The sequence below is a fragment of the Mus pahari genome, chromosome 19 (assembly GCF_900095145.1).
Source record: "Mus pahari chromosome 19, PAHARI_EIJ_v1.1, whole genome shotgun sequence".
Taxonomy (NCBI): Eukaryota; Metazoa; Chordata; class Mammalia; order Rodentia; family Muridae; genus Mus; species Mus pahari.
In genome coordinates, this window is record NC_034608.1 from 23,455,111 (window position 1) to 23,476,296 (window position 21,186).

A 21,186-nucleotide genomic window follows, 5' to 3' on the forward strand; every position below is an offset into this window, starting at 1 on the left:
CTGTCCTGGAACTCACTCTGTAGACCAGGCTGGCCTTGAACTCAGAAATCCACCTGCCTCTGCCTCCCAAGTGCTGGGATTAAAGGCACGCATCACCACTGCTCGGCTCTACTTCATTTCAATAAGCCAAATGTGTAGGACTCATGGCCTCCTATGGTACCTCTCTGGTCATTACAATAATTCCATNAGGTGATTAATATTATTATTCCCATTAAACTTTTAAAATTAGGGCTCCAGAGACTGTTCACTGGTTAAGAGCACTTGTTCCTCTTCCAGAGGACAAAAGTTTCATTCCCAGAACCCACAAAGTAGCTCACAATTTACAAGTTGAGTCCTACGGGATTCTGACACTTTCTTCTGATCTCTGTAAGCATCAGGCATACAATGGTGTACATACATACATACATACATACATACATACATACATACATACGTGTGGGCAAAACATGTACGCCAATCTAAAAAACATTGAATAACATTGAATCTTGTCTGTGAGTGGAAATGACATGACAATTTGCAGGGGATGGTTCATTCTTTGTACAACATGTCTTTGGAGACTGAACTCAGGTCATGAGGCCAGGCATCAAGTACCTTTATGCACTGAGCTGTCTTGCTAACCCTATTCTCATTTCTTAAACCACACCTTGAGACACTCTGAACAAAATTTTAAGCTTACTGAGTAGGAGAGATAGATCGTGGGTTAAGAGTACTTGTTGGTCTTGCAGTGGGCTCAGATTCAGTTCTCAGCACCCACATGGTAGTTTACAACCATCTTTAATTCCAAGACTCCAAGAGATCGGACATCCTCTTCTGGCATCTATGGTCACTGAGCATACATGTGGTACAAAGACATGCATGCATGCATGCAGAGCTCTCATAACATAAAAAATCTAATAAAAATAGAAAAATTAAGTTTACAATATATCAAGTGCTGCATTGACTTTACATTATAGAAGTCTTCATGAATTTCCATTTCATTCTTGAGTGGTGACCTGGCTAACGTCTCCTCATTCTTACTCTAATTTTGGTGTACAAGCTTCGGAATCCAGTACCTAGACTTCTCATGGAACCAGGCAATGATAAATGGGTGTTGTTTTCAGCCACTAAGGACATAAAGGCATCCATAGTTGGTTACATGAAAACAAATCAGGGTGTGGTGACTCACTGGTAGAGAACAGNAGCCTTGGGCTCATCTCAGCATGGAAGGGAACAAAAATGTATGGGAGTGCAGAAATGCCTGAGTTCAATCCCAGGGCTCAATCTATGGGACCCACATGGTGAAGAGAACCTAATCCTACAAATTGTCCTTTGACCTCCACCGCCCCCATGACACTCACATGCATGCATTACCCTTGCCCCAATTTTTAAAGCTGACTTCACAATACCAACCTAGTTTGGAGCTGGTTTCAAGGCCATGAAATGACCATGCCAACAGGGACAATGCATCTCCCACAGCCAGGCATTCTGAAGAATTGAATTTTCCCACCCTTTCCATTTCAGNACGTCTGTATCTCTGCAAGTGATGTCTGAAGGGCAGCATATGCACTTCCTCTATACGTCTTCACTTGACAGATCAGAACCAAAGTCGTTGAAGGCTACCATCTGTATCTCATAGTACGGCTTATTACGAAGCCAATGTTTTGCTGTGTAGCCCTGCCTGACTGGAACCAGAGTTAAGCAGGACTAGCCTTAACTCAAATATCTCCTATTCCCCACCCTTTCTATGAGATGGTCTATGTAGCCCTGGGTGCTTGGAACCATGCCTGGCTTATGGGAGATTACTTGTCTCTGCCTCCTAAATGCTAGGATTAATGGCACATGTCACTTGAAGTTTAATTTTTTTAAAACTCAAGTTGGGTATGGTCATGCACACTTGTCTGTCAGAGGACAACTTGAGGGAGTAGATTCTCCTTCGATCATGTAGAGCCTGGGGTACTAAGAAAAGGTTATCAGTCTAGTAGCATGCACCTTTACCCACTGAGCCANCTCACCAGTTCACAAAGTCACTGAATATTCCTCTATAGTTTTGGGTCACTGAGGTACTTTCTCAGATGCCCTGGTACTTTNTTGATCCCATGCATCCTGTTTAATCTAATCAGACAGTGCCCTGTATATGTGACAACAAACCTGCAGCCGTCCTAAAGCCNAGACCCTTGGTGGCGTTTCCCAGTCTCTCTCCACTTGACTTCAGCCAACCATCTGGCTAGGACTGAGAGTGTAGTTTACTCTGTTGAATCATAAGGCCTCTCTCCAGAAGGCCTGCCCTAACAAGGTGGCTGTCAAACTAGGCTTCCAAACCAACTCCCCCATTCTTGTCCAAGTTTATTCAATTAGGAAGGCCTTCAACAAGCTTTTCTGAATCTTCCTCCCAGGTTTCCAAGCTAGTTCGTTTTCCAGACCCAGATCTTTGAATTCCTGGGAGCACCCCTAACCCCCTTATTGGGAGGGGTTGGAGTCTTATATGGGGTCTTTTGTATCCCAGGCTGGTCTCAAATTTGCTACATAGGCTTGACTATACTACAGGTCTCTCTGCTGCTCCTCTCAAGCATTTGTATTACAAGCACACACTACCATGCTTGCTTTCTGTGGGACCAGGGCATAGAGGTCAGAGCTTAGTGCATGCTAGACAGACACGCTTTCCAAAATATCACACCCCTAGCCCACACGAGTTTCTGTGCTCCTAATTACACCATAAGATGGAGAATTATACTTGAAATAGTCCCATTCTATCCTTGTGGCTCAAATGTGGCCATGTTATAATTCAACCAAAGGGTAAGGGTAAGGTGTCCACCATCCGGGGCTTTGGTGCTTCTTGATGAGGAAGAAACATCTGGACAGAAACGGGAGAGTCTTGAGGGAGACATACATAGCATACCTGGGCTGTCCATGGGCTAGGTCAAAGCTGCGGCCAGGTCCTGGCACACTGAGGGAAGAAGTCACCTGGTACTTTATCCGGATGGCTTTGGAATGTTGACACAGANGATCACCCCTACACCGTCACATCTCAATGATCCCACTTCATTTATTGCCAAAATATCACAGAATTGCAGTCAGTGGTAACATAGAATGTTTTAACACAAACCTGACACCTGTAGAAGGAACCGAGTATTCAGACAACTGACTAGTTTGGAATTGTCAGTTAACACCCCATATCTCCAAAATACGACTCTGAAGAGCTTTGGAAGCTGAATTAAAATGTCTACACAGCTATGAACAATTGTTTAATAAAACTTTTTTTTTATGTTTCCATTACATGTAAATATATCAATTTGGCATCTCTATAAAAACTCTGAAAATGGTGCAAAAGTTTCATTCTCTTTGAGAAAGCCATTGACAAAAAATATTCACACGTCACTGAAATTTCGAAAAATGGTTCTTTCAAAGCTTCATTAATCTGAAATCTTCTGGATTATCAAAATCTAGGTTTGCTTTTTTTCTTCCTAAAACACTGAAGAACATTTATTCACAAGGATTTAAAGTAGTGGGGAAAAGGCAATGGGAGAAGGAAAATAGGTTAAGGGTTTTTGTTCCCCACCTTTCTTTTTCTGAAAATTACTTTTAAAGGCTAGTTACATAAACATCCTCAAAAGAACACAATGGGATTCACTTTATTGTTGACTTTGGACAGCAATGTCAGACTTTATTGAAAACAAACCCATGTAAAAACAAAGTTAAAATGAAAAAAAAAATGGTACCTGAAAAATAAATTATTTCATATAAAACAAATCAATAACTTAAAACACACTAATATACAAAAATGTCTAGCCNTCTAGTGTACAACANGGGAATCAGCTGGTAGAAGCCCTCCCCTCCCCAGAGTAAGCCANTGTGAGGGNAACAGCATGTGGGAAGAGAGGTGGTTCCAACCAACCAACCANCCAGCCTTCTTTTCTGGGGGAGGGGAACAGAAAAGCAGAGTCCTCTCAAAGTCTCCACCAGCCTAATGCAAATACTTGGCAGCTGGTGACTCACAAGTAATAAATATGAATAAATAAATAAATTAATAAATTAAATAAAATAAATTAAATAAATAATTTTCATGACTGAGAGAAATAAATTGAACCACATCAGCAAAAGGTTATGGGGAAATGTAATACAATCATTATTAAAGGTCAAAGGTGGGAGTGGGAGGGTCCTTATTTAGGATGGAAATGCACGCTCTATTGCTCCCCTAAGAATGTGTCAAATCATCAATGCCACTCAACAGTAAGCATTCATGACTTTGGGGTACTCTAGGAAGGTTTGGAAACAGGATTCCTGACCCCTTGAGTGTGATGAACCCCAAGGCTCCCTCCCCAGGAGTTACCTCAGGTCCCAGGTAGGTGAGGCAGTTCCTGAAAAGATGGGAAGGGATAAGGTGTTGGGGATGGAGGAGGCAGAAGACCTTTCAGCATACTCATATTCTCTCACCCAATACAGAGAAGCTGGCCACATAAACCATCAAGAGATAAAATCTTACTGAAACACGCTAACTGGAAGAGCTGAGTTATTTCAACTTTGTTTTCCAAATCTAACGACTGGAGTAGGTCACATCCTTTCCAAACATTACTTTATAGACAAATGGCTATTATTTGGAAGTAACCCCAGATAGGTAACTGCCATTGTCTTGGAGGCTCATTTATTTCTCTGACCCAGCAGGGTTCTCCTTAAATGCCAGCTGGGAGATTCCAGTTTTAACTCCTTATACCAGGAGGTCCAGTCTGAAGATGTGTAGGAGTTTAACTACTTACTGCCACTAAAAGGTTAAGGCAACTTCAAGGGAGACAGAACCCATTCAATATAGGGGCATCACAGCCCACCCTCCAAGGGAAGTTTGGTTCTCAGGTAGTCAAGGAAGATGGTAGCTGATCAGAGTATGGGGAGGAGGGAGATACAGTCACAGTTCTGTGACCAGAGGCACAGCCAGGATGACTTGGCACATTACCTAGAAGTTTCAATTGGGGGAGAGAATCACTCCAGAAAGAAACAGGTAACCCAACCAAAGGCGGAAGAACCTGGAGGTGGCTCAAGAAATAACCCACTACCAGAGGAGGTCAAGAGAACTCAGTCAAAGCCTCTTTGGTATTGGCCAAACCATACTTCTGATGAATGAACATTACCTACTCTCTGCACTTTCCCATCAGATTTCCCAACAAAAGAAATGGCCTTAACAAAAACAGGATGAATTTCTCCTTAAAAAACAAAACAAAAAAACCTTTCTCTTGGATTGTGACTTTTTCTCCAATGCTGGGGACGGAACTCAGGGCTGCCCTCATGCTTGGCAAGTACTTTAATCTCTGAGCTACATACATGTCTGGATTCTGGATTTCTACCAAGCCTGACAAGCTGTCATGACCGAGTCCAGGTCCAGCACCTCGTGCTTTCANGAATGCCTTTTCAAAGCTAATTTCTTCTCGACACTGACAGACAAAGCTCATCAAAGAATGTACTGGGACTTTTATCTAGGATGCTGCCCAGACAGTGGAGACCACACAGAAAGAAAATGTCGATGAACTTGAAGTGNCCTCCAGAAGCTGGTGACATTTCCCAGGTCCTCCCAGAGTTACTATGGAGTAAACAGGCGTTTGGGNGGTAGGGATGGTATAGTGATNGAGGTGCTGGCTCTGAGCACCAGGTCCTCTCTCAGGTGTGGACTGCCAAGGCTGCAGGGCCGAGGAGACCCCACCCACCTCCCTCACGCACAAGAGTGTTGGCTAAGACTAGAGATGCCTGTTTTATCACAACGTTTTGGTCCCACAGGGAGACGCACTCTCCTTTTTTGGTCAGATCTGGGCATGTAAGCCTTTGGTTCTGGGTTTCAGGTCTTATAGGCTGGGAATTATGGGATGGAGTGAGGTACTGAGCAGCTCATTTAGGGTGGGACAAAGCCTGAGTACATGAGACAACCTCACCAATGGTAGAGAAGACGGCAATGAGCCCCTCCAGGGAAGTCAGGAAAAGGAGGGGGGGAGGGGACAGGCAGCCTCACATTGTACATGGGCTTCTTGACACACTGACCTACTTTAGAGATGGCTGTGCTTTTTGCTCAGTTTTCCACTTAAGTAAATGAAACAAAATAGCTATATGTATATATAAGTAAACAGATATGTAAATAATGCTATCATACCATGATATCTAGAACTAAATACTAGCCTGCTGTTACACATTCCAGGCTCACATCAAAGTGAAGAGCTGCCAGTAACCGCACTAGCCTGTTCTCATTCTCTCCACACACTAATAACAATCAGAGCAGTCCTGAGGGCTGTAGGGGTCAGGCCTCATCTGCTCTGAAGACCTTCCCTCTGACCTTTCCTACCAGCTCCCGAGTTAAGAACCATTGATCCATAGCTGTATTTCTTATACCATAGCTCCAGAAATGTTTTTTTAAACTTGAGGCAAGTGTTTAAGGTCTGACAGACTCCTCCCTGAATGCTGGGCTGTCTGTGCCCTTCCCTAGCCAAAAAAGAAAGAAAAGGTAAAACAAAAAACAAAACAAAACTCGAGCAAAACAAAATCAAATTTAATGGTCTTAAATGCAAAAGTAAAAACAAACAAAAAACACAAAAAAGCAAAAGAAAATTAACAGAACAGAACCCCAAACGTCAAGGCAGTTATGAAGAGAACTTTGAGGGTTAATCCTTAAAACTACAAATCAAAGGATTTTGTTAATAGATAACTGGCAAGAAGTACTTTTCTGCTGAGTGTCCATACAAAAGCAAAATTTCAAAGCAAAAATCTGACTAAGATTGGAAAAAGTCTAGTGCTCACAAGAAGGGATGCGAGAAATACAATGCTCAAATGTTTCTGTGTCATTAAAAACAGAGCAATCATTGTGCATTCAAGCTAGGTTAAATGGTCTTGGAAACTCGGGAAGTTGCATGAACAACAGTATCTGATGTGTGGGCACCATGCATGCAATGTGTGGACAGACGCTCAGGATGTCAGAGGAGTGGGCATCTTCAGGCATGCCTGGAGCTCAGGTTTGACTCTGGAATATACTGGAGCTGCCCTGAAACTCTTTGGTCCGTTCTCATTGGTGCCTGGGCTTACAAAACACCTTTGTGTCTCTGGAGGGCCTGGCTCAGTCCAACATGTGGAACCTTTTCCCACTTCCCCTTGTGGGAGCCCCAGAATATGGGCCCTGCTGCTGCTCCCAACACCATAGAGCTGGGACTGAGTGGGCAGGGGGNAGCAGTGGGACTGCTGGGGAGGGTAAATTTCTTGTCAACTAAAGCAGAAATTGTTTAAAATGGTGAAGCAGTTGAGAAAAAACACACTCCCCATCTGTCTAACATCTTTAGGTTAAAAACTAAAACAAAGAAATTAAAAAAAAATTTTTTTTTTTGTTTTAAATCCAGTCTGTGGAGACATCAGATGAAACAGGTGTTAGACAGTCTTAGAAGTAAAAGCATGCTTCAGTTCCACCACCATCCAGAGTGACTGGTTAGTCAATGCAGTCTACTTAGGTTTCAGTTTAATATATACTTTAAAGGAAATAACTTAAGAAACTTAAAATTGGTCTAACATTTGTGGGATTTCAAGCATTTGAACATGTCGGTTGCATCCCAGAGTATAAAAACCTTTGCACTTCTCATTTAGACTAAGACAAACACTTGTGAAAATTGGCGCAAAATGAGTTGTACACTAACAAAAAAGTTTCAACTTCTTCACTCTTAATTATCTATTCCGTACAAAAAAAGAAAAAAGAAAAGGAAAAAGAAAGAAAGAAAGAAAAAAAAAGCATGAGCGAGTTATTTGTGGGACTTGTTGGTTTTGAAGGAAACCTGTAAAATTTTGTCCCCCAGGCGGTAGCCGTTCAGACTTGCTATGGCCATTGCAGCTTCTTCATAGTTTGTCATGGTCACAAAACCAAACCCTTTGCACTTGTTGGTGTTGAAATCACGAATCACTTTCACATTGGTAACTGCACCAAAGGGGCCAAACATCTGCCAGAGGATCCCCTCATCGGCGTCTTGCCCAAGGTTGTAGATGAAGATGCACCAGCCCGAGGAAGCATTGCCGGGGACATTGACACCAGAAATCCCACTCATGTGATCTACACCCATAGGGGAGAACCTAGCAAACAGAGAGCACATGTTCAGGTCAAGGTTAAGGCCAGCAGTGTACCTGCACAATGGGGGTAAGAAGTACGATGGACAGGGCCAAGACGTAAGGACACTTGGGCCTGTTATGCAGCCAGCACCTCTGAGCTAGAGATGCTCAAGGCTGGGATACCATACGGGTCAGCTAATTTAAAAAAAACTGGCATATATTAGCTGCGTAAGAGAATAATGTTTATTGAAACATCTTCACAATGCATATAATATACTTTGGTAATTTTCACCTTTATTATTCTCTTGTCCCACCTTCCCTCAGACCTTGTCTACTTCCCAAATTGTGAGGCTGGGGAAGAAACTGAGGCTTGGTACTGAACCACAAGCTCAACCTCACAGCCCACATTTTAAATTCTGGAAGTTTCTTCCACATGCTCCAGTGCAGGTGAAAGCAATCTGAAGGAGTCTCGCATGGTCACTCTCCTTGAAGGAAACCCATCGCACTTTGTGTGTGAGCATGTGCATACATGTTGGGGAAAGAGGGAGCTTCCCCCAAATTTAGTCCCTCCTTTTTCTTTTTCTTTTTGAAATAAGGTTTCTTTCTCGGCTTAGCTCTAGCTGTGATATGACTCTCTCTCTCTCTCTCTCTCTGGACTAGGCTGGCCTTGAACTCAGAGATCTGCCTCTACCTCCTGAGTGCTGGAATTAGAGCCACACCCCCTACTGCTTTAGCTATTCATTGTGATACTGCTTCCTGAGGGGTCAAAGCCCTGTAGTAATTGTATACAATGCTGCACAATGTAACTACAGAGTACAAGAATTCCTTCTCCCTCNCTCTGAGCTGGCTAAAACCATCTCGCCAGGGCCAGGTCAAGCTACTGAAGCCTATAAACTCAGGAGAGAGGAACAAGGCTAGAGGATTCAACAAAGCTAGCAAATTAATCAACACAAGAGTTTTTCCCACAGTGACCCCCCACTTCCTCCCTGTCTCTCTTCTATATGCTCTATTTTTCTTTCTTTTGGACCACAGGCACTTTAGTCTACAGCTCATGTTGGTTTTGGATTCATGATCCTCCTGCCTCAGCTTCCAGAGTACTAAGACAACAGGTGTGTACACCAAGCCTGGCCATAGTGAGCTGTTAATTACATTAAACAAAATGTGGTTGAAAACATGTGGTAGCAGGAGTAGGATTAAGGAGAATAGTAAAAGTGTTAGTGAAGCTCTGCTGGTGTTTTATGAGAAAAAAAAATGGTCCGAAGGCATATTTAAGAATATTTGAGGATTGCTGGGCAGTGGGGGCNCATGCCTTTAATCCCAGCACTTGGGAGGCGGAGGCAGGTGGATTTCTGGTCTACAGAGTGAGTTCCAGGACAGCCAGGGCCACACAGAGAGACCCTGTCTTGAAAAACCAAAAGAAGAAAACAATAAAAACAAAAGGAATGTGTGAGGATAAAGCAGCTGTGGAGCTGCACAGAACAACCAGAGTCAGTCTCTTGCTCAAAAATGACAGCAGGCTCTGGGCTGTTGGACCTCAGGCTACTTCACTTTCAATGCGATAAAGAAGGCTTCAGGGCTAGTTTCAATGTGGTAAAAAAAGAACCAAGACACAATATTGGCCTTGGTTTAAAAAAAAAACAAAACAAAACTGTAGAAACTGGTTTCAATAGCCAGCAGCAGGTTGTCACAGTGGCAAGATGGCCTGTGGTNCAGAAGCAGCCTGGGGCAGAAAGACTACAGTGTTGTAGATGTGGTGATAGGATGGCACCCAGCTACCTGTGAGGTATTAAGCTGAGCTCCTTTTTAATGAGAACTAGAAAGCGGTGCTTGCTGACTGCACTTCCATGCCATCTACGCGTTCACACAGCAACGACAGTAGGCCTAGATACAGAGATCTGTAGGCTCTCTATATGCATTGCATTTTGTTGTTGGTTTTTTTCTTCTTTGCTTTTAAATATTTATTCATTCATGTATTTTATATGTTATCTGCATATACTCTGCACATCAGAAAGCTGTGAGCTGACACGTAGGTGCTGGGAATTGATTCAGGACTTTTGGAAGGGCAGTGAGTCTCTCTCTAGCACCCATGCTGTTGGTTTTTGAGAAAGGGTCTCACTATGCAGCTTCAGCAGGCCTGGAACCTAATATTCAAACGCAGACATTCACTTGCCTTTGTCTTCTGAGTATTGGGACTAAGTGCACACTCAGCTGTTGTTTTTTTTTTTTTCTTTTTTTTTAAAGGTAAGGTTTAACTGGACTCTGACTCCATATGTAACTGAGAATAACCTTCAACTTCTGGTCCTCTTTCCTCTACCTTCCAAGTACTTCAATGACAAGTGTGTACTAACATACCTAGTTTCTGTAATGCTAGGAATGGAACCCAGAGCTTCATATGTTAGCTAAACACTCTTTCAACCAAATGATGTCTTCAGCAATCACATCTGCAACTGACACAACTTTGTATTAAGTAAGATATCTAGAACGAACTAACTAACTAACTCCTTCCTTGCAAAAAATCCCACAATTTTCTACCTGTACTAATCATACACAGACTTTTGGGGTCACTATTCCTTTAACAGTACAATATATTATCTGTTTCCATGGTAATCACAGCTTATCATGTATAAATCATGTGGTGATCTAGAAATGAGCTGAAGAGAAGATGTGTATGAGATCAATGCAAATATTTTATAATTTGGACTTGAGCATTGGATGATTCTGGAATGTGAGACAGGGGCGTGNGGGGGTGTCTTAGAATCAATCCCCTAATGACCAGCATAGATGCCTGTACATTAAAAGCATCTAGGATATTACTTTACTATCTTAACGGCTCTCCTGCTCAGTCTTCCCAGTGCTGTAATCAGACACATCTCTCGCCTAGCAAGAGACTCTTCATTCATAGGAATTGTTCTTGAAACTGAGAGCCGAGTTCTGTGACTCAGATTACCACAAATATTCACCTTCCCCATTCTCTTTTCTTCTTCTTCTTCTTCTTTAATTAGTTATTTATTTTATGTGTGAGTACACTGCAGCTGTCTTCAGACACACCAGAAGAGGGCATCGGATCCCATTACCGATGGTTGTGAGCCACCATGTGGTTGCTCGGGACCTCTGGAAGAGCAGTCAGCTCTTAAACACTGAGCCAGCTCTCCAGCCCTCCATTCTCATTTCTTAAGATCCTCTTCATCATCTTGTCCTGACTTAGGTGTCTTTCTGGGAGCAGGGGGGGAACCAGACTATCTGTTCTCTGCCCATCTGAGCCTGTCTTTCTTTCCTTATCTCTGCCACCTTCCCCTAACTCCTTACTTATTAAATTACTTCTTTCCCTCCCTCACTACTATTTCCCTTGGGCCTCTGTCACTCTTCTTCAGGTTTCCTTTATTCCCGTTCTTCATGACTGTAGCACAAACCCTGCTCTTTCCCTCTAGCATCCCCTGGTCTTGTTCCTGAGCAGCTCCCTCATAAAACTGTCTGCCTACTTAGTTGGGAGTGTCCCAACGTCTTCAGACTTCAGGAATGGCCAGATTCTTTCCACATGGCTCCCCAGCCTGTCTTTAGAAGAGGAGGCTAGGCAGGTCAGCTTTGGAAGCAGAGCCAGGTTGAGAACTCTACAGGGCTACATTGTGAAAATAACCTTCTCAAAGNCAGCCTATGTGGAAATGGCAGGATCTGCTGCTTAAAACAAAGACGGGAAATCTGAAGAAATCATTACCCACCTAAGGCAAGCCCTTACCATCCTGACAAAAATCAAAAGAAAACGGCCCCTAAATTTGGATTTCCATTGCCCCCAAGGCAATACCCTGATCCCGTTTCTGCTCTAGCTGAGTCTGGCAACCGGCATCATCTTCAATATGGAGACAATGGAGCTGAGGAAAGTTCTTCTTTGGGTTAGGACCTTTAAGCACATCTAACACTCAGCTATAAATATGACCAAGTAANTAGCTTGCAACACAGTCTGGCAGAGCGCGTACCTAGCAGTTATGAAGCCCCAAGCTCCATCCCCCAGCACNGCATAAACTGGGTGTAGTAGTGGCAGACCTGTTTGCATTTGGAAGGTGGAAGCAGAAGGATCAGAAATTGAAGGACATTCTGCCTGCTTGCCTGTCTGTCTGTTTTTGGGTTTCTCAATGACTTCCTAGCAGTCCTGGAACTCTGAAGACCCCCAGGCTGGCCTTGAACTAAGAAATTTGACTGGTATTAAAGGCATGCACCACCAGGCCCAGTTCTAGGCCATTCTTATCCATTAGCTACATAGTGAGCTCTAGACCATTTTGGGGTATATTTGACACTATGTAAAAGGGAAAGAAAAAATAGACAAGCAAGTTTTATGATAAAAGCTTCAGAGTCACTGATCAAATGTATGAAACTTAATTAACAAACATATATTACCTAAGCACATGTTGTCTGCCATCTTTTCTCAGATAAAAAAAAGATTTTGTTTAACCTAATAAAAAATATATAAGTTTATCTATTTTTACATGCATGGGTGTTTTCTCTGAATGTATGTCTACACACCATATGTGTGTCTGGTGTCCTCATGAACCAAAAGAGGGGGCACTGGCTTTCCTGGCACTGAAGCTGACAGATAGCTGTGATGTAATACGTGGGTGCTAGGAATTAAAACTCACATCCTCTAGAAGAAGAGCTGTGTTCTTAACTGTTGAGTCATCTGTCCAGGGCCAAGACTATTTAAAAAGAGATGGAACAAGAAGGACTGAAGGACTGCAATTCTTGCTGAACTATGTTTAGCAGGCAGTGAAGTTGGTGCCACCTTCTCAACCCAAACAAAGGCAATGATGCCCCAGGACATGGGGCTGCTCCTCTTCAGTCATGGGCTATCCGTGGATAGGACCCCTCAGTCTGAATTTACCTGGGAAAAAGAGTCCATAATGTCTGTGTACCGACCTAAACACATCACAGCACTAGACTGCAGTGGGTATCAGGAATCATCCAGTCTACAGGAGGGTATCTGTAGGTGATGTGCAAGGACCTTATATAGGAGAGCAACTTTGCNTTTGGTGCCTGCAGAGGCCTGGAACCCACTCCCCCAACCTCTGATGTCAAGGGGCTACCATAAGACATTGTGCTTTCCCTTGAGAAAAGGTTTTGCTTGCTTTCTAGTCAAAGGCAGTCTTCAGTTCTTGATCCTCTTGCCTATGTTTCTCTAGNGATGGAACTGCAGGTGTGAATCACCATGCCCAGTGCACAGACAGATTGCTAATAGAGGTGATGACAAAATTAGAAAGATATGACTGCTTGGATCAGCCTAGTGTCCCTCCCCAGTATTTTCTCCTTTGAGCATACACACCTCAAAACAAAAGGCTACATGTTGCTTGAAAGAGCATGGCACACTAAGAATAGCCCACAGGACATCAACCTCCGGACCCACCTGAATCTCTGTGCCTGGTGGTGCACAGGGCCTCCAAACCGCCTAGCAGGCGAGTGGTACAGCTGCGAGAGGAGAGCCATGTTTTTGTTCTGGTTGGGATTGGCTGCAAACTTCACTGTGATGGGCTCGGAGGAACCTGGGGGTTTATGACCATTGAAACTGGTAATTGCCTCTTCTGCTTCTGACCGTTTGTCAAACCGGATAAAGGCAACCCCTCTGGACAAACCTTTTTAACAAACCAACAAAAATGGAGTTAGGGGAAATAACTGTGAGGAAAGGAAAAACAAAACTGAAAAGCAGAAATCAAGTCTGTTTCAAAGAAGGCACCTAGGTAGTGAAATAAATCAAAACCAAACCTGAATATGTAAACTAATGAATAAAGAAAACTGATTAATGAAAGATTAAGATTTCAGACTACCTTTTGAGTTGAAGCAATGATTCCAGAGCCAGAGATATTCCAAATAGCATTTCACACATATTTTTTTCTTAAACTTTTATTTTGTGTATGGGTATTTTGCCTGCATGTATGTCTCTACTTGCCTGCAAACAGGAAGGGCACGGGATCTCTAGAATTGGAGTTACAGACTGTTGTAAGCTATTGTGTAGGTGTTGGGAATTGAACCTGAGTCCTCTGAAAAGCAATCTGTGTTCTTAAGGACTGAGCCATTTCTCCAGTCCCCGAGTCTGTTTAAAAAGAAACAAGCAGCAGGAGCAATCTTGCTCTCTGTCACTACTTAGCTGTACCTTATGGATAATGAAACAGACACGAAATCCTGGACCTCGAGCTGGGCTGTCAGAACAACCCCTTTGGGCTCTGCAAGGAACATTGGCCCGGCAGGGTGGAGGGTGGTAGAAGTGACTCTAAATTAGCCTANATATGCCTTCTCCTTCACTCCAGAACATGGCAGTGGTATCCTAAAGCCAGCTCTTCATTCTCCTCTTTTCTGTTCCAGACTTCATTTATCTCTTGGGCACTTCCATCTGAGTGAGGCCTTGGGACCTTTTGTGATTTACAGCTGCATTCAGAAACAAATGAGGCTACTTATCTCCACAGAAAACCACCAAAGTACGGGTAATGGAGAGGAGCTGCCAAGAACTTATAAGGAGTGTCATGAGCCCATCCTGGATCCCTCTGTTCCTCGGCAGGCTCCTGCANAGAAGGCAGAACTCAACTGGTGCAGTCTACCACCTCAAGACAACTCATGCTTTCCCACTGGAACCCTATCCCTAGATCGAGCTGAGATCTGAGTCTGGCTGCTAAAGGGAGCCTCGGGTCAGTCCAGCCCAAGTGTGGGACCTGTGAGAAGAGAGGAAATATGGCCTGTCATATTCCAAACCATGGGAAGAGGAAAGGGGTAAAACTCAACCTTGCNAGATATTCAGACAGAGGTAAGGGTTGCAAACACTGAAGAGTTGGTTAGAAAGGTGTTAAGGAATCTGTCTGAACGACATCTCTAAGCTGGAGTTCTGCATGTAGTCTGGAAGAGAAGCTACCCCAACTTGATTAAACAATCTTTTTGTGTGTGTGAAGACATAGCTAGCCTCAAACTCACCATGCAGCCTATGACCTTGAACTAATCTTGTTTCTACCACCTAATGCTTTGATTACAGGCATGTGTTACTATACCTAGTTTACCTGTGCTAGGAAATTAAAGCAAGGTCTTCTGCATGTCAGGCAAGGACTCTTCTAATGGCATTTATCAACCTGGTTTAGGCAAAGGCCCTTTAGCACAGCTAAAGCATAACAATGNTCTGACCTGTTAGTAAGCATGCTGTCAAGTATTCTCAAGTCTCCTCCCATGTCTTGGTCCTTTCCCTAATGACTTCTTAGACATATGATTATAACACTGTGGGCTTTATGTGTGCACACAGCAGCGATTCTTCTGTATTCAATGCATTGTAAAACTTATCAAACTTACCCCTACTTAAATGTATAGCACCCACTGAATTAGTGATTCAAGACCTAGCAAATGCTAGATTCTGGCACTTCATTCATTCATAAATCTTAAGCCTGAAGAACACCTGAAGACTGACCTAACTTAGTTGGTTAGTTCTTACACAAGGCTACTTTAGAGTGACAGTAATTCTACTTTCTGAGACCTGTGACCAAGTTGAGGAAAAGCCTGTGTCCAAAGTTCAGGAGATGGCCCTGTGTTCTGGACTTTGTTTAATTTTTAATTGAAAACAGATTTTCCCCCCACACAATATATTTTGATTATGTTTTCCTCTCCCTATTCTCCTCCCAGTCCATAACTCCATGCCTTCTTTCTCTCTCATTTTAGAAAACAAAGAGGGAAATAAACCAAATAAATCAAAAGAATAAGAGCACTGAGTTGGCTGTCTACTGTGAGGGTNGGGCGGCCCTAACTGTGGTTTGCACACCCAGTGAGACTGTTAGTGAAAAGTACTTTTTCCTTTGTGAGCAACTGGAGATGACTTCTTGGTTAGGGATGAAAGATGAGGTTTACTCCCCTCTCTCAGTGCCAGNACATTATCGGGCTTGACTCTATGCTGGCCCTGTGCATGCTGCTCCTACCTCTGTGAGTTCATGTGTGCCTAAGTTCTGCTGTATCTGGAAGACATTGCTTCCTTGGTGTCTTCCATCCCCAGTGGCCATTACTGTGAGACTCCACTTCCACAAAGTTTCCTTGAATTGGGCTTTATTTTTGCTAGTGTTTTCAGGATTAACAACAGAGACCAAGAATTGGCACAAATTCCAGATGTGTGAACTCATCGAATTCACAATTATAAATAAAGCAAAGAAACAAAAATAAAGAATAAGAAAATAAGTTCTACTGATTGTGCATAAAGATCATTAAAAACATCTTAAAAGATCTATTTGCCGGGCAGTGGTAGCACATGCCTTTGATCCCAGCACTTGGGAGGCAGAGGCAGGTGGATTTCTGAGTTCTAGGCCAGCCTGGTCTACAGAGTGAGTTCCAGGACAGTCAGGGATATACAGAGAAACCCTGTATAAAAAAAACAACAAAACAAAACCAAAAAACCCAAAACAAACAAACAAACAATCTATTTATTTTTATTTTATGTGTGAGTGCTTTTGTCTGTGTGTATGTATGTATACCAGGGTGTGCCTGAAGTATGTAGAGGTCAGAAGGAGATGGCATCTGATCCCTTGGAAAAGGAGTTGCAGACAGCTACTAATTGCCATGTAGATGCTGGGAACTGAACTAGGTGTTTTGGGAGAGTAGCACTCTTAACAATTGAGCCATCTCTCCAGTCCCACATGTGAAGATTCGCAAAAGAACATCGAGTTTTCCTTTTTTAAAAAGCAGGGTTCTGGGGGCTGGAGAGATGGCTCAGTGGTTAAGAGCGCTGACTGCTCTTCTGAAGGTCATGAGTTCAAATCCCAGCAACCACATGATGGCTCCCAACCATCCGTAATGAGATCTGATGCCCTCTTTTGGGGTGTCTGTTGACAGCTACAGTAAGCGAGTGGGGCCAGAATGAGAAGAAAAAATGTCTGAAGACAGCTACAGTGTGCTTACTTACATATAATAAATAAATCTTAAAAAAAAAAAAAAAAAAAGCAGGGATCTACCATATAGCACTCAATGGCTTCAAGCTCACTGAATCCACCTGCCTCTGTCTCTAGTGCTGGGATTCAAGTCTTGTGCTATCTCATCTGTTTTTTTTTTTTTTTTTTATAAATACATAAACTCATACATATAAAATAAAACATATATTTAAAGGTAATTGTAGTGGTTTGTATGAGAATGGCACCCACAGGTATATATATTTAAACCCCCAGTTCCCAGATGGTCTCTGTCTCTGTGAGTCCCTAGGAAGCCATTCCCTCTGCCACCACAAACTCTAATTCTTTGAAACCAAGACAAAGTACTTTTTTTTTTTACAGTTGCCTTTCTCAATGTTGTTATCACAGCAACAGAAAAGTAACTGAGACAATGATGAATGAAAATAAACTTACTTATTTACCATGTGTCTGTGTGTATGTGACTTGGGGACAAGTACTTTGTGTTTTCCCTCTAGTACTAGGGTTGGGACCTGGGACCTTACTCATGGTATGCACGCACTCTACCCCAGTGCCAGTGGTCCTCAGTTTTTTGAACTTCAAGTGCCTACCATCTAAAGAATTTAATACAAGTCCGCCTACCTCTCACACCCTTCCCTCCCTAGGAACATCAGGCCTCATAATGTCCCACCAAGAGTGGCCCTGTCTCCAGCAGAAGCCCTGTGGGAGCCAGTGAATATCTCCTCAGATGGCTTCACTGGTAGAAAAGGGCTAGGAAAGAGAGCCAGTCCTGCCATCTCCTTCTTATTTAGAGTGTGGTGCTCTTATTTTTTTTTTTTTTCAAGACAGGGTTTCTCTGTGTAGCCCCCTGGCTGTCCTGGAACTAACTCTGTAGACCAGGCTATCCTTGAACTCAGAAATCCACCTCCGAAGTGCTGGGATCAAAGGCGTGCACCACCACTGCTTGGCGAGTGTGGTGTTCTTTACTAACATGTCTGAGAACACCAGGGAAGGCCAAGGGAAAAGAGTGAAATCATCCTGAGTTCATGCCTAATTAGGGAAAGGGGCTGATGTAATAAACAAATGAGGGAGCTGCCTGTAGAAGTGACACTTTCTGCATAGACAGCCTAACTATGCCAAAGAAGCAGAGGGAGACTTTAGGAAAAGTGGTATGTTGTTAGGAATGCAGGGTTCTGCTTCAGTTTCCCATACCCAGCAATGCTAGGCCATGACAGACATAGGAGCCATGTGGGACTGAGGGACAGACTAAGGGAGAAGAACCTGTGTTAGCATGGCCACCCACTCAAATGCTTGCTTGCCTGCTTCCTTTCTTTGATGAAGCCACGTGGCTCACTGCTTCTCTCAACAAGTCCTTCAGGGACTACTGATAAGTTGTAGTGCAAATTGAGGTGGGAGTTCCTGNTGAGTAAATACTATTTCTCAGCCTGCTACCCATGCAAAACAAGGAGCATAATGGTGTGAGAGAACCTAACCTAGGCTGCTTGAAGTGTTTACACCAGGCTACAGGCCACACCCAGAGCTCCAGTGACATGCCAGGAGCAGGTACCTGGGAAGCCTGCAATGAGCCTGAACTTGAGTGTGTGGTGGCATCTTCCTTTCTTCAGGCTCCCATTGTGATCCTGCTGTCTGTTGAGATAAGCTGCCTTAGCCAGGCAGGAAAAGGCACAATAGCTGGCATGTGCCTCCACAGCACATAGCTCAGGGGACAAGGTTCAACACAGTACCATTCCAGCCCCACTTGTCAGCGTTCCACAAGTTTCTCCAAAGGGAAGGTGCCCTCAAGTGAGGTAATTCTATGGCTAAACTACCCATAGCTAAAGGGNCTGACAAAAGGTCCACAAAGGAGAAAGTGAAGAGGGAGAAAAAAAGCAACCCACCCACCCATATACCCAGGCTTTGCTCAGTTTCTAAACATACTCTTCCTCTCTGGTGCCACTCCTGCTGTGGAGGTAATGGACAATCATGTTCCCAAGAGGAGCTGTACTTGTCATTCGACTGGGAATGTTTTGGTCTCAAGTAGCAGATAGCTGTGTTGGGACATGGCTATGGGCATGTGTCTGGGTCCTCAGCATCTGAGGTCACAACAACCTGCAGTGCAAGTCTATACTGAGATGCTCTGGGCGGAACCTGCCAAGTAGCCAGAGTGTCAGAGACAGGGATTGACTTTCTCTGAAGAGGAGTGTCCTCCTACTCATGAAGACTAAGGAAGGCCCATCTGAAATAGCCAATGGTGTTGCTTCAGAGTACCACAAAGTAAGTTCTTGGGACTCTTTACGAGGGGATATGACATGTACCTATAGTAAGAACACTCCATGTACTTATATTAAGAACTTCACAGGACAGGTAAACAGAAACCTTTCCAACTATTCCCAAGCCAGCCAAAGCTATCTGGGCGCCTAGAAAAGGTGTCAGAACATTGATGTTTTTTTCCCTTAGCCCAATCCTGGGTGGCTGCTGCTTGTTTGTGTGTTTGAGAGAGGGTCTCACTATGTCTGTCCTGGCACTTCATATACAAACAGGAAGAACACGAACTCAGATCCACCTGCTTTTACCTTGAGTGCTGGGAGTAAAGGGATGTGCCACTGTCTGTCTCCCAGGATTCGTTTAATGACATTTCATTTTCCTAGCCCAATTAAATAAAAGCCAAGGTCTCTCATGTCCAACCTGCCCCCTTTTGGAGGCTAATTACTGGTATCTCCTCATCTTCCCTAGAACACCTAGTTTTGGGCTCAGAGAGACCTATCTTAGCTCCTGTGTGTACCTGTGGTCTGATCCACAAGGACCCTGGAGTTGATGATTCGCCCAAACCGAGAAAACATGTCTTCCACATCCTTCTGTGTCATGGTCCTTGGGAGNCCACTGATGTATAAGTTGGCATCTTTGATGACCTCTGAGCTTGGGCGAGCATATGACACCTTAAAAAAGAAACAAAACAAAACAAAACAAAAACAACAAAAACTCAGAATTAGGGCCTATGGGTGGCCAAAGCACCATAGGAAGGGACCAAAATTTGGTGTTTATGAAAAACCAAGTAATTACACACAGGACAATCTCTTGCAGTGACATTTTCTGGTAGCTCACTACAGACCAGCAGAGAGTTCACACACCTTGTAGCATTTTTTCAGCTGGTCCTCAGCATGTCTAACAAGCAGGAAATTATTCCTATTACACAAAGATAAAGAAACTCTTGGAAAGGCTGTAATAACCCTTACNAACAAGTAAGCATACTAAAAAATGCCTACATAAGAATGCTGCGTTAAGGGGGCCCTGTAATCAGCATTTAAACACTTAGTGTTAATGCCTATGCTAAGAGAAAGGAAGGGAGGTCCCAAAGGTAACAGAAAGGAAAGATACGGACAGGGTGCTTTCCTGGTAGAGGCAATAAAGGTAGAGAGACCTCTAAGATCACAAAGGAAGGGAAGGCCAAGGCTGCCCCTGAGAAGACAGTATAGTTAATAGGTGGCCTTTCTGCCTGTAGAGACATGCCCTGGTAAGATGGGACACAAAGCTGAGTCAGGATGCTGGGTACAGAGACATGTGTACCAAGCAACGTAGAAATGGGGTGGTGGGGAAGAAGTCAGATCTGTCTCAAGGACACAAAACTGCTTAAACATGTCAAGGGGCTAGCAACCTTCTGGGTGACAGCAGATTGGAAGTATGCTAAGGCACACCACGACTACTGGGGAGGTGCAGTGCAGGATCTTTGAGGAAATGGAGCTGTGTATAGTGGATGCTTCCCCATTTGTTTTCAGTCCTTTGGTACCAAGGTCCTGCCTGTAGAGCAAGAGCTCTGTAGATATATGGAAACTCTATGATCTAAGTCAGGGGTCAACACATACATATGACTGGTCTGCCTTGGTCCACAGCCTCTCNAGTTTCCCTCTTCATAGATGCTTCCTATCCATGTCCATCATCAACACCATACAGAATACCCATTCACTCCTGCCCATGGGTAAGTACCTGCAACTAAGTGTTTTCAACTTTACAAAAACCTTTGGTGGGAAACATCAAATTTTGGGCAGGACAGGTCAAGGAGGAGGCAGTTTTTCCCACCACCAGGGCTACCAGCTCTTCTTGACACTTTCTCAGGATAGGACTGGGGGGCAAATTGTAGTCACAAGTGGGAGAACTGAGGACCAGTACTTGTTGTACTTTTCAGANCCAAATGCTAAGGAAAATTTCCATGCTACTGTACTATAGGATCACCAGAACCCGTTTGCCTTTTCTCTTCAGGCACTGCCAAATTCAAAGTCAA

General features: G+C 43.6%; 1 protein-coding gene across 1 annotated transcript in view; it reads right to left on the reverse strand.

Annotated features, from left to right (window-relative positions):
* Nucleotides 1-5,680: 5,680 nt before the first annotated feature.
* The window catches only part of Elavl1 (ELAV like RNA binding protein 1), a 35,935-nt gene continuing 20,429 nt past the window's right edge, over nucleotides 5,681-21,186 (reverse strand). Inside the window, exons 4-6 of the mRNA XM_021218940.2 lie at nucleotides 19,693-19,846; nucleotides 13,421-13,646; nucleotides 5,681-8,055 (exon numbers count right to left, since the gene is read on the reverse strand). Of these exons, the coding sequence (XP_021074599.1) occupies nucleotides 7,731-8,055; nucleotides 13,421-13,646; nucleotides 19,693-19,846 (705 nt within the window). The 3' untranslated portion in view covers nucleotides 5,681-7,730. The remainder of the gene's footprint in view (nucleotides 8,056-13,420; nucleotides 13,647-19,692; nucleotides 19,847-21,186) is intronic.